This window comes from Thamnophis elegans, chromosome 1, assembly GCF_009769535.1.
Source record: "Thamnophis elegans isolate rThaEle1 chromosome 1, rThaEle1.pri, whole genome shotgun sequence".
NCBI lineage: Eukaryota > Metazoa > Chordata > Lepidosauria > Squamata > Colubridae > Thamnophis > Thamnophis elegans.
In genome coordinates, this window is record NC_045541.1 from 31781610 (window position 1) to 31795758 (window position 14149).

The 14149-nt window shown below is 39.7% G+C and overlaps 1 protein-coding gene across 1 annotated transcript in view; it reads left to right on the plus strand.

Moving 5' to 3' along the window:
* Positions 1 to 14149, plus strand: part of DPP4 (dipeptidyl peptidase 4) — a 71450-nt gene that overhangs the window by 54951 nt on the left and 2350 nt on the right. The window contains exons 22-25 of the mRNA XM_032210812.1: positions 948 to 1047; positions 3350 to 3414; positions 10948 to 11020; positions 11455 to 11528. Coding sequence (XP_032066703.1) covers positions 948 to 1047; positions 3350 to 3414; positions 10948 to 11020; positions 11455 to 11528 — 312 coding nt within the window. The remainder of the gene's footprint in view (positions 1 to 947; positions 1048 to 3349; positions 3415 to 10947; positions 11021 to 11454; positions 11529 to 14149) is intronic.

The window sequence follows — 14149 nt, forward strand, 5'->3', positions numbered from 1 at the left end:
ATCCCCACATTTATACCAACAGCCCCATTGTGGGCCCCAAGAAGTACACATACACAATGCGAGATGCCTTCACATGCTGGACATGATGTGATATGCACCAGCATCTGCCCCTTTGGACTCTATCTACATAGCACAAAGTTTGCATGTATACTGAAGAATTTATAGACACAAGTCAAAACGAGGTCAAAACAATAGAGTACTTCAGTCTCCTAGTTAATTACAGACCTTAAAATGAAGTGAAAGATTGCTGAACTCACATCCATCAAATGGTTTTAGACTATCTCAGAAAATCTCAGCAGACACAATGTTTTGTATTAACACATTAAAATTGATAATCGATAGAATTATTACTTGTAATCTGTCATATGTAATCTGTATCTGCAATAACCAATCTAAATTCCCCTCTCCCAGCATCATCACAATTTAACTCGTACATCAGTTAGTTAGTTAAATAATTAATTAAAAACATTTATTCAGCCACCCCTCATATAAACAATTCTGGGCAGCTAACTAAATCGAAGTTTTAGTTACAAAGAAGTGAATTGTTGCTGACAAAATGTTTTCCTTCTAGTAAAAGTTGTTAATTACAAGAGAAATGACCAGACAGCTTCAGATTCAGGTTTCCCTGAGTCGCAAGTTGGCAGCTATATAAAATGAAGGAGAGCATGAGATTATGTTTCATTCTCCCTAGCCCAACCTAGAGATGTCTCTTTTTGAAACTAAGACTAAGATATTATACAGGTTTTACAAAGGATTTTATTCCCCCAAAAAGTGGTGTTAGAACAAGCCTTGCCTCATTACTCAGCAAACTGAGATATAAGCAAAGCTATTCTTTAACAATACACACATACACACACAAGCACACAGACACACACACACACACTTTGTGAGAAGAACATTGTATTCCTCTTGACCTGTTTGAAATAATAATGTTTCTTTTCTCTCAGTCTTATGGAGGTTATGTAACTTCCATGGTCCTAGGAGCCGGAAGTGATGTGTTCAAGTGCGGAATAGCTGTGGCACCTGTCTCACGCTGGCAATACTATGGTGTGTGTTTATTTATTCACAATAAAGTCGTAAGATCCTTTGTTAAGTACCACAGAAGTCATAGTGGGAAATGGTATCGAGTATGAATAGTTGGATACATAATTCTCCCACATGAAATTACCATTTGGTCTGCCTTCCTGAACTCATGTGAGGTATTATATTAATCTGTCCCTAGATTAATATATTTTCCCCCCTACTGGAAACTTGGATTTGAAAGGAAGATAATCTGCTTAACCTTTAAATGGCACAAAATTACTTAATATTTGAAATTTTACTATAATGCAAATGTCTGCATTTGCATTCCTCAAAAGTGCCATGTGTTCCAAACTCTGGAGGGATCATTTCTGAATGTCATAGAATTCGTTGGCACCGCTACCAAGTTCCTTTATTACAATGAGCTTTGGAAAGAAGGGTCACAATTTTAATCATTTATTAGAATATTTACTAATTGAATGATACTGCTGGTTGCCTCTTATGTATACTAAAGTATTATCAAACACTTATTATTAGTTTGCTCGATGTTCTAAAAACTCCCAAAAGGGGATTTGGAACATTAAAGCTGTATATTTCTGCCTCATATTTTAATTCTAATTATCAGTTGATTGGGTAAGCTTTGTGATGGCTTCTTGAGTTTCTGCTTTTTATTGGGGCTATGAGAAAACATGATTTGGTTGCTAGAAGTCAGAAAGGATGGCATTTGTGTAAATAAGCCCCTCTTTTCATATTTTCCTTATGAATATCAGTGCTAACATCTTCTGTCCTACCTTCAATGGTCAGTTTTTAAAAACTTCTAACTGTATTAGAATATGCATAATTATTCATAGATTGCTCTCATTGCAAATGAGTATGCTATCTGCAGAAAAATCATAGTTTTGTTCTATACTTTGAAATGTTATAGAAATCTGTTTATCAAGAGGCAATACTCTATGACATGCCTATATAGGCATGAAAATCTGCAGAAAAATCATAGTTTTGTTCTATATTTTGAAATGTTACAGAAATCTGTTTATCAAGAGGCAATACTCTATGACATGCCTATATAGGCAGCAATCTCTTTTAAATGATTTCCAGTATGCCAACTGCAGAGTATTGGGAGTGTTTATTTTTAAGTCATCTCTATCACTCCTTTCATCAAGAAGCTCAAGGCAGCAAATATGGTCCCTCTTCCACTTTTCCTTTTCTGGAAGCCTGCAAAGTGGCTAGATATTTGAAATACTGTCATGCTAATTTATCAGGACTTTATCCAACTCCTTTACTGGAGATGCATTTCTTGCTCTGGAGAAAGGGAAATCTCCTTCCTATTAGTTGGTGGACTTGCTTCTATTGATGGAAGCACAAACTTGGATCCCACCTAGTGAGTAGTACAGACTCTACCAATGTCCTATATGGCTGACTCAGAATTTTGGGTCTAGTCGCACACAAGTCTTACCTAAGGTTGCCCAAACTGTGAGGTATACATTCCTTGGGGAAGTGCATATAGAGTTCAGGAGAGGTGTGAAAAACCCTTTGGTTAATAAATCCACATTTCCCAAAATTTCATTGTATTGCTTTCAATTGTTTTCATTTTGGTGTTTGAATTTTTAGGGGGGATGTGTACATTAAGGTTACAGGAAAGGGAGGTATGACAAAAAGTTTGGGAATCCCTTGTCTAAGACCTTAACTACCACTTTAATCTAGAATTGGGTAAGGTACAGCTATTGTCAATTACATAGGGTCTGGCTAAGGTTTGGGGGAGATTGAGAAATTATCTAGTTTTTTATGGTTATGAGTGAGGTATTTGAGGGAACACCCAAAAATGTCATAGCACAACACACACACTGCCAGAATCTCTTTGTTTGGGATTTTTAAAAAACGCTTAAAATTAAATAAACAAACAATATGCCGAAGGGATGTGTGTGTGTCAAGAAATAGTCAATAGTTTATTTTGATGGTTTGATGACCCTAAAAGAAATAGCCCTTTTTTGATAGCATCCTTAGTTTATTGCAATTCAGCCAGAGAAAACAGACTTAGTAAAACTTCCATTTTCTTTCCAGTTGATGAGAGAATAATATTACTTTGGCATAAGGTTGCTGAGAATAATTAATAATGCTGTTGCTATGGACAACTGCATACTGAATATTTAAAAATGTGATTATCTCCAGTGTCTATTATTAAGGAAACAGTAAATTTTAGGGGAAACTTAGCACAATTAAACATTCACTATATTGGTAAATAGATGCCAATGAACACCAGAGTTAAATACGCAAGCATACAATTTAGATATTGTGTAATGCCACCTTTATGTGTTCCCTTCCATCCTAGATTCTATATATACTGAACGCTACATGGGTTTGCCTGAAAAAAATGATAACCTGGATTTCTATGAGGTAAGAAAATGTCTTTCACTTTTTACTGTACAAAAATAAAACAGTGCAAGATGAATCTCACTCAACGTGACTCACATACTCCTTTCTCCTCTGTACTTCTACCATAAACTTTGGATCACACTCACACATATCAAGTCCTACAGAACATGTGGGGAACATGAGAAGCAAGATGTGATAGCAGTCCTCCCCCACTTCCTATCCTTCTTATAGAGAAGTGGTTATATGGTAATTTATTTAGGACATCAGAAGCAATAGTTGTTCTAAGTGAAGAATATTCTAACAGTTTCTGTTGAGTGTTGCTAATATATTCCAGATGTTTCCTAAATTATTTACAGTGTTTTGCTATATTATAGAGGTTAGGTGACTGCATTTGTTTGGAGTATGGATTCCATCTGTTCTCTATTAGAATATAAATATTTATAAATAACTTTTGCAAAACTGATATTTTTTTATTAGGGAAATTAATTTGGTATGCTATTTGATATATCCTTGTGTAGAGATTTGGGTTTGGTAGACACTCTGTCTACCCTCTCTGGGTTGCAATAATCTAGGAAACCATTAGATGACAGCAAATAATACTTTGCGGCTTTTAGTGTAATCGGAATACTATTTGCAGCCCAGAGATTATAATCCTATTTACCATTGCATCACTTGGCACATTTATCAAAAAAATATGGTTGCATGGATCTGACCAGACACTTATAAAAGCATATTTTCTTTCTCGCTTTCTTAATCTGTGGCCTTTCTTCACTAAAACCGATTTAGGCATTTAATTTGTTCTTTGACTTTTGGAGTTTGCACTGCAATTGAAACTGTGGCATAGTCTCCAGGAACAGTGGGGAATTAGCCTGAGATATATCTCTGCTAACCTTGCTCTTAAACAAGCATATCTTCTATTATATCTGCTATTGCAGCATTTTTACATGCCAGTACATATCTGTAAATTTTGTGTTTGAGTAAGTTGTGTACATGTTTCTGTTTCTTCAATATTATGTTTATGATGCCTTTGCTCCAAAAAGAATTTTATAGTAAATTATGATTCGATCTAAGCATACTGTTTCTATTTTTCCATTACATCATAATAAAAATTCATGCATTCTGACACATCCACAGCTATTGAACACCTGCTGAAGTGTGCAGAAACTAAGCAGAAAGGAATGGAATGGACGTACATATTGAGGGTGTACATTTGATAAGGAGATCTAAAATGGGTGGAAGATATTTTGTTTTGAAATAGAAATAGATATGGAATTGAATTAACACACTGAGCTCATTCAGTCACAAAACCCACTGTGGGCAAAGGGAGGGGAAAAAATTCCTAAGTTATCCTACCTCTACTCCAGTTGCTACTTGAATAAGTAGCATCCATGTAACAAATGCTGCTACTGGGCATCTACTGTTCAGGTTTAATGAGGGAACAGGGAAGAGTGAATTATGGGGGGGGAAAAGCCCATGTTTCTAATAAATAAAAGCCAGAATCATAAAATGAGAGCTTGACAACCAGATAATTTGTTTTTGTACTTAAAAATCTAAGATGGGTAGCCATACAAATTTTTTAAATAAATAAATCTGGATTTCTGACATTTGAGAACCAGTTTGGTGTAGTGGTTAAGGCTCTCAACTAGAAACTGGTGAGTTCTGCTCCCGCCTTTAGCACAAAGCCAGCTGGAGACCTTGGGCTAGTGACTTTCTATTAGCCCTTGGACGGAGATCTTTAAACACAAAACTTTGCCAAAAAAAAAGTCCAGCGGCCTGGGGTCATCAGGAATTAAAAACTGACTCAAAGATACACCCTACAAACAAACACCAACCCTTAAAAACCCAAGTTGGGCAACTGTACAAATCTACTAAATAAATTAACCTGGAGTTTTGCAGATTCACCTATTCAGGTCCCAATTTTCAATACTGCTGAAATCTAGAAGAGGGCGGTCCCATTCACTCACTCCAGGTTACCTCACAAAATAGTTAGGACAGAATGAGAACATCTCAGGTGCCCTGGATCTTGTTTTTGGTAGGTCCAAATGAGTTAGGCGGTGTTGCCCTTCAGATCTATACATCCTACCTGGGAAATAAAACTGCCATTATAATGTCATTATGCAGGGAGCATGGTAGCCTAGCAGTTAAGATGCCGGACGTGTCAACTGAAAGGTTGGCCTTTTGAGACCCAAATATCGCATGACAGGGAGCTCCCATTCCTGCCCCAGCTCCTGCCCAACTAGCAGTTCAAAGTCCCAAAGGTGCTTTTTTCAAGAAGCAACTAGACTTTCTTGTTTCTTCTTTGAAGACGTTTCGCTTCTCATCCAAGAAGCTTCTTCAGCTCTAACAGAATGGTCGGGAATGGAAGGATTTATACTCCTTGCAGACAGTTGGTCATTTGCACTCTTTTAGAGAGTAGTTGAGGCCACTTGGAGGTTTATCTGTGTCCTCAGGGTCACCTGAGTAGTGCAAATGGGTGTCGAGCCTTCTTGACTGCATGATGTTTCTGCCCTGTGTCCCTTCACTGTTGAAGACAGGCGCAGGCTATTGGGGATGAGTCTGTGTTGTCTGCATCTCAAACTGAAGCGCAAGTTGTTCCTGTAGTTTGCAATTTTTCTGGAAATCCATTCATATTCCTACAAGATTTGAGGGTATTCACCCCAAAGTGCTCAGCTAAAAGTCTATGGAGAGTCTCAGTCATCCAGGTCATTGTTGTCTCAAAGGTAGCTTTTTCAGGAGACAACCGGACTTTCTTGTAAAACACAGAAACATACAACCCAAGAAAGTCCAGTTGCCTCCTGAAAGACTCTCCATGGACATGGAACTGGGAGTAGATAAATAGGTACATATGACCATGGAAATGTCTTCAGACAAGGCTGGCTCTCTCAGCTCCACCCGCTAGAGGCAGATCCCACTGGATAAGGGAAAGCTTTAAACTTTTTTAAAATGTCATTATAGAGTTCTACAGTCTGACTACTCTTGACTACACCTTTCTGGCTACCACCCCTCAGAAATAGTACTACAAGCTTAAAAAAAGGCAAAAAAAAGGACATTCAAAACAATTGATGGGGTGCAACTAGTGATGAAATGTATATCGTGGTGTAAAATGTGCAGCTTGTACTTGAAGGTCCTCATTTACTGTAGTCGCCTATGGCTGTCTCTAAAAAGCAAAACAAAAAGCTGGGTGTGAAGATGAGAAAGAACAAGATGTGATGGGTGAAGTGTTGAAAGTCATGCATAATGTAAAAAAAAATTGAACAGTCTTTCCCCCTCCCCTTAGCAGGAGGAGAATCATGGCATGAAAGAACATGTGGGAAAATTTGGGACTAGCAAAAGAAAGAACTTGTTTACACATTCATAATTAATTGTTGGAACTCCCTGCCCTCAGTGGTGCTGTTCCCTGTTATTTATTTATTTTTTGAAATGGCTTTCAAACTTGTGAGCACTACTTGTTTTAAAAGCTACCTCCTGAATTAAAGATAGGCTAATTTTAAATAGGGATCAGATGTAGGCAGCAGCTGTTAACTCCACGTCCTCTTTGTGACTTTCCTTCAAGCAGTTGAATCAAAGGTTTTTGTGAGGTAAATTTGGCCCGATCCTATCCAGGAGAGTTCTTTCATTGTTTTTATCAAGTTATGAAAGAAATTGTTATACTAATAAGAGGTTTTCAAACTTGGTAACTTTAAAACTTGGGGATTTCAACTCTAACTTCCAGAATTCTCCAGCCAGCTGGCTGGAGAATTCTGGGAGTTAGAATTGAAGTCCCCAAGTCTTAAAGTTGCCAAGTTTGGGTGCCCCTGTGTTACAATCTCCGGGGGGTGGGGGGAACCCTGGAGTCACAGTTTGGCCATTACTGCCCTTCTTTCAGCTCTATGAGAGATTTAAACTTAAAAAGTTGTCTAGGTTTTCAGTAAAACTTTCCAATTTAAATCCAACTAGTTATGGAATCTTTATTCTACCCTACCCCTCCGTGCTTGCTATATTTGGGGAAGAAGGTTGCTTGCCGAATAACTTTGGGTTCTAATAAGTCACTTGGTAGAGCTAAAGCCCTTATGGAATTGGAAGTCTCTTAACTTTCTACAGATTGAAATGTTAGTGCTCTGGGTGCACTATGTCACTCTGCAGCTTCACAGCACAGATGGCTCCAGAGGACTGTATAATCTTTCTTTTTGCCAGGAGTCGACTTCTCTTGGCACGGCATTCATTGCTGGCAGTGTCCACGTTGAAACTGCCAGTACCCAAAAGCTAAAGGTTTCCAGTGTGTTACTCAGAGGATTAAATTGGAGAATTTGAAAGTTATGGAGGGATGGAGATACGGAAGAGAATTATTGTGAATCCCCTAAGGGAAGAAATGTTTAATTCAGTTCACGTTATAAGTAGCAAGGAATGAAAATCGTCTTGGTTTAAGATATTATCTGGAGTAGATTTCTCCCCTTCAGTGGCCCAAGTTTTCTTCTTATCATGGAACAATGAATTGCCCTGTTTTCACCCCTTCCTGTCTACAAAAAACATAAAAATATCTCATCAGAATATCCTCACTTTCAGTGATCCTAATATTTCCTTTCCTCTCTCCCTCCCTCCTTCCTTCCTTCCACCAAAATTCCTCCTAAAGGCAATTAGCTCTGTATAGAATCTACAGAATCAACTGCAACAGTGCCAGAAGTTTATTATTTAATTCTTTTGGCGGAAAAACCTTTCTAGTATAGATAATTGTATAGGCAGAAGCTCCTTTACAGAATTCTGTCTTGTTTTCTCCAAGTTGAGGAGCACATTCCCTAATGTTGCTATTAAATGGATGGTCATGTATTTGATTGCCATTCCAAGAATTCCTATTTATTTTCTCAAGGAAATAAAACCATGCTGGCTGGAATTTACAGTCCAAATCTCTGTGATTATTAAGGCTGCAGGCAGGCTGTCCTGGAGCCTACGCATTTCATAGTGATATGTAGTACTGATCCACCATTTAAGAGTCCTGCTTTTGTGAAACCCAGTTTAATCAGAACTTACAGTGTCTGTTTTCACATGAGAAGTGATTTCTGTTCAAAGCTGATTGTACCAATTGGGGCACCAGCATCACACCAGCATCACACATCACCAGCAACTATTAATCTTTGGGGATGCAACACACTGATGTCTAATTTACTCAAGTACGTACTCCAGGGAGGTCCCCAGGAGCCGAACATGTGAACATTCAAAGGGATTCATTGTGACCAGAGATTGTGAGATGGCATTGGTGCTAAAATCAGGCTGCCTATTGCATTGGATTGAGGCCTCGCCTTTAAATATCCTCACTTGATATGGCCATCACCAGGTGATGAAGGTGTGTGAAGCAATCCCAGGTCAGGGGCTTTGGGCTGTTCAATTTTGCAGAATGCTTCCCAAGTTGTACTGTGGTGTTCAGCACTGGAACAAGTATTATAAAATAGAACAAGGTGGAGAGCCAGATGTAGTAAAGAATAATGCCACATGTGTTGAGGACAAATCACTCCACAAGTGTCTCAGGATTGCAAACTAGAAGAGATTTTAAGCCAGATAGATGAGCCCTAAAACTGAACGGTTCCCCAAAGGAGGATCAAGAGAAGGCCTGAAGGAAACCAGACTGACATGTGCAAAGGGAGGAGGGGAGGGGCTGAATTGATGACTTGGGGGTGGGTGGGAAGGAAGGGTGATGCAGATAGTAGCTGTCATGTGCTGCCAGAAGACCATGCACTAGAGGTGGGGGGAGACTGTTAAACTTGTGAAAGAGGTTGTTTTGCAGATCTCTCTGAATTTGATATGCTGTTGGCAAGTATTCGAAGCAGTCATAGATTTGGCAATCTTCTCCTAGCAGATTTGAAATGTTCATTCCTCAAGAACTGCTGCATCATTAGGTTATGCAAAACAGGGTACAATTTTGTAAATATGCCATCTTGTACTGGTATGACATTTATTCTATTATCCAAGAAATATGCCAAAGGGAAAGAGACCTTCAGATTCCAGCCAAATATTAACTTGTTTATTGAGTGCTGGTAAAATGTTGACTGCTGTTTGATCTTTTCACAAAGCGAGCACTCCTTGCTGTGGCCTTGGTCTTAAAAGGGAGCAGAGGGCATTTTTACCGCTGGATTGACATGAAAATGATGTTTTTCAGCCTTGGCTGAAAGAGCTCCCTGAAGGCTATTTCTTGGGCTTATGGTGAGAGCCCTGAGTCAGATTCTCCCTCGTAAAGATTCATTCGATAAGGCAAATGTGTTGAAGATGGTGAGTCCATTTTTGGTTGGTCTTAATTCTTGGCAATGTTATATTCAAAACGTATTTTCCTTCCTCCCGTTGTTCACAGTCAACAAATGGAACAACTGAAGGTTGGGGGGGAAAATGAGGTCAGTTTTCCAGGAGAACGAAGAGCTATCAAAATATAGCATAGATTGTCTCTTTCTTGATTGTCACTGGATTCCATAGAATGCTGAGCACTGCAAGTCCCAAAGAGGAGCACTGGAAAAGCACAGGAAAAGCACAGGAAAATGCAGTGTTCAACTTTCCACAGTGTCATACTTTAGTTTTACACATCTACTCGCTGCATGTGGGAAGCTGAGTTGTCTTCCTTCTGAAAAGTGGCAAGTTGTGTTTACCTTGATGGTACTAATCACGAAAGGGGAAAAACAGGCATGGAGTTATTTCTGTTTATTCCCCTAAACTAGAAGCCTGTGCTGTCAACACAAAGTTGGCAAGTGGGATGTGAGCTTTCACAAACACATGCATGCACACCTTTGCAGGGTTGAACGCAATGGCTGCCACCAATCCGTGGGCACGGTATAAATGTGTGAGATAAATTTTTAAATTTACAGAACATTTTATACAGATAGTTTGAACATGTATTAAGACCCTGGATGATTAGTAGCATACAGTGAGTTCTTTTTACCAATGAGTATCAGTGGGGAAGTAACTTATCTAAGTTATGTTTTGGTTCATACAGGAGCAGGAGTAACAACTCCTGCTTATTTAGATTTGTATTTCGCAATTATCTTTATCTTCAGAGCATAAACAGCAGTAGCTTTTATGCAACCCTTTAGTTATCCAAAAGTGTTCGATACTTGTCCAGCCATTTAGGTAAATGAAGAAGTTATATTTTTCTATTAAGACCCAGGTGCAATAATTAGAACATCAGCTTTGCAAGTTAAAAGGCTTATTTTTATAAACCTCTCTAAGTGGATCCACAACCATTCCATTTCTCTTCTCCAGAAGTGTCATTTTTCCATCAGGGTTCTGCCTTTGGGTATTGGTGATGATAGTTGAAGCTTTTGTTTTCATTGCTGGTGCAGAACTTTCAGTCTTGGTGAACGGTCTTCAGCAGCCCTTTAGAGGGAACATCTGCATCTGTTGCCTTCTGAAGTCAACATAAGGGCATCTTTATGACAGGTGCAGAGAGGTTTTCACATTTACGATTGCTGTATGAATACCATGGTCATACATATGCAGCCTTTATTTTCCTTTTTATTTAAAATAACAGTTTGTTGTATTAATATGTATTTGAATCACTCACTTAGAGGGTTATATCATTTATTTATGTTTACATTTTAGAACTCTACAGTTATGGCCAGAGCAGAAAACTTCAAAAGGGTTGACTATCTCCTGATCCATGGAACAGCAGATGGTAAGCAGAGTTAGACCTCATTGGTCATACGTCTACTAGTAACAAAACAAAGCCAAGGAAAGCAACGGCCTTGAGGACTTGCATGTCTCATAAATCTCTAGTAAAATGCTAGTATGATGAGTTCTCCGTTCTTTCTTTCCATCTAAGTCTGCTTTTATGAGCCTCGGTGGCTCAGTGGTTAGAGTGCAGTACTGTAGGCTACTTCTGCTGATTGCCGTCTGCCTGCAATTTAGCAGTTCAAATCTCGCCAGGCTCAAGGTTGACTCAGCCTTCCATCCTTCTGAGGTTGGTAAAATAAAGACCCAGATTGTTGGGGGGCAATATGCTGACTCTCTAAAACAGCTTGGAGAGGGATGTAAAGCATTCTGAAGTGGTATATATGTCTAAGTGCTATTGCTATTTATTGTGACAGTTTGTCTGTTCTTACTTCCTAGATAACGTTCATTTTCAGCAAGCAGCCCAGATTTCAAAAGCTCTGGTTGACGCAGGGGTGGATTTCCAAGCAATGGTATGTGAAGGGATTCATCAGAAGCTTAGCATACATGTTGGCTTACATTTTCAGTGAAGAAATGAATATAGATAGTCCTCAACTCATAGCTTTAATGGAGCCTGCTCATTATAAGTCAAAGAGTTGTAAAGCAAGTGATCCCATGACCACCCGATTTTCTTACCTTTTTTGCAGTGGTCATTAAGTAAATCACCATGATCATTAAGTCAACATTGCCGTCATTAAGTGAGACCACTTGATGTTATGGGGCCTTTTTTTTGCTGAAAAAAGACATCATAAATTGCAATCACATAATGGCAGGATGCTGCAAATGACCATAAATGTGGGCCGGTTTTCAAGCGCCCAAAATGCAGTCATGTGACCGCAGGTGACCATTGTAACTTTGGAACCAGGTCATAATTTCCTATGAGGTGTTGGGGGAGCATCTGTCTGACTTTGAATGGTCACTAAGCACTGGCCATAAGTCAAGGATTATCTGTATAAGAGAAGGAGGCTAGATTCATATTACTAAAATTAGTGTTGCAGATATGACAGGGTAAGAAATAGATGCATGTGCACTTCCTTTAAAGCGAAGAGTTGGTGTTTTGGCCCACCAGATTCTGACAGTGAGGAGGTTGGGGAGGAACATGGGCCAGTCCTGGAGTCTGGAGAAAGCTCTGATGAGGGCTCTGTGTCAGAGGCAGAGAAGGGACCATAGCCGTATGCCAGTTATCGGCTGCCTTCAGAGCCAGACATCAGTGAGGCAGATGAACAGCTGGAGCCTGTTCTCAGTGTGCACATGCGCAGAGTTGTCAGATGAAGGGAACAGCTAAAGAACAGGGGTCAACTTGGGAGTAAGGCCACAGATGGACAATGAATGGCCCCTCCCAGAGAAAATAAAAGAGGGGCGAAAGGAGAGTGGAGTTTGCAGGAGACAATTAGTTTGCTTAATTGGTTCGTGACTCTGAGACTCCTTGCCAAGTTTTGCAGATATCGGCCTCTCATCTATCCAAGCCAGATAAGGTCTGTGATTGTAAATCCTCCCTTGAAAGACTTTCTGGAAGTGAATGAGCAGAATTCACAGTAACTTAATAGAAGGGGTTTTGTTGGGACAAGGAGTTTGCTTCATGGTCTCAGGAAACCTTGGTCATTTGCTCCAGTTATGGGCAGCAGCACCAGCACCAATAATAGAAAGTATTTTTGAGCATTTGGGAAGGGAGAAGATACAAGGTAGATAGCAATGGGTTTTTCCACCCCTCTTTTTTAAAGCACCGATTTAGTTTTCCTGCTACTGAGAGGTACTAAGGGTAAGGATAAGGGTGGGGGACTTGAGAATATACAATGAGTATATTCACCAAATAGAAACTTGCCCGTTCTCAGAATGGGTTCAGTAATGAGCATGGCCAATGCATAGAATACTCATTTATCAGAAAGTAAGTTAGTCAGGATGTTTGTGACTATCCCAGTAGAATTTGGGGTGTAAGGGAGGAGATGTACTCTTCTAAATAACTATAGCCCTAGAAACTATAGCTTCTTCATTTATTTTTCTTTTAAAATGCTCTTTCAAGAGAAACCAGGCAGAGCAGAGACCTCGTGGAGCATTGTGGAATGAAGGGCATATTGGTGCTTGTGTGTGCCGCATGGTCTGCCACATACAAAGGGCTTGCTGATGAGAGCAACTAAACTGTTCCCATGGTTACGCAAACCCCATCTTCTCCCAAATGTTCTTACCTATCGTTGAAAGTTGCAGATGTCAGGCGTCAAAGGAGGATATGTAGTGATTCTTCTAAGAAGATTTCTTTATCGATCCATGCCTATAGGCAGAATCTTGCCAAACTAAAGCAGTCTGCTATCTATGCAAGCCCATGCTCAGAAAACTATTAGTCTTCATCTTCTTTCTCTCACCCAAACTATCCGAAATGATTTGCCTCTACTCCTCTGAAACGCACCCCTCCTTCCTTGGAATCTATCACACAAGAAGTGCATAGACCAGTGGTGGATTGCTAACCAGTTTACTACTGTTCCACTTGTGCTTGCGTGCACAACTCTTATGTGCATGCACAGAAGTACCCGGGTGGGTGGGCAGAGCCTCCTGCCACCACCACTACCGGTTCAGCCAAACCAGGTCAAACTGGGAGCAGCCCACCTCTGGCATAGACCCATAAAAATGGATGAGTGATATTTGGCCAGGCCTTCAATTATATTCTGGCATAGTTGTGCTAATACTATCTACAACATAGTAGTATTATCTATGTTATAATTGTAAGAGTGCTCTCAGATATTCTTCCAGTCCCAACTGGAGTTAAACACTAACCTGAAGTCCACAGCATGTGTGCAATACCAACACTCAACTTTTCTACAAATAATGTGTATAATCTCCCAAATTTCTTTCTGGCCTAATCTAGGGTGAGCAGATCTGGGCCACAAAAATCTGTAGCAAAGAAACACAGGGAATCTTTCCTAATTGGCTGCCATTTGGAGGTCTTCTTAGCTCAGATCTGCTTCTCACTATCCAGTGGTGAAATTCAATTTTTTTACTACCAGTTCTGTGGGCGTGGTTTGGTAGGTGTGGCAGGGGAAGGATACTGCAAAATCTCCATTCACACCTCAGTCAGAGGTGGCATTTGCCGGTTCTCCGAACT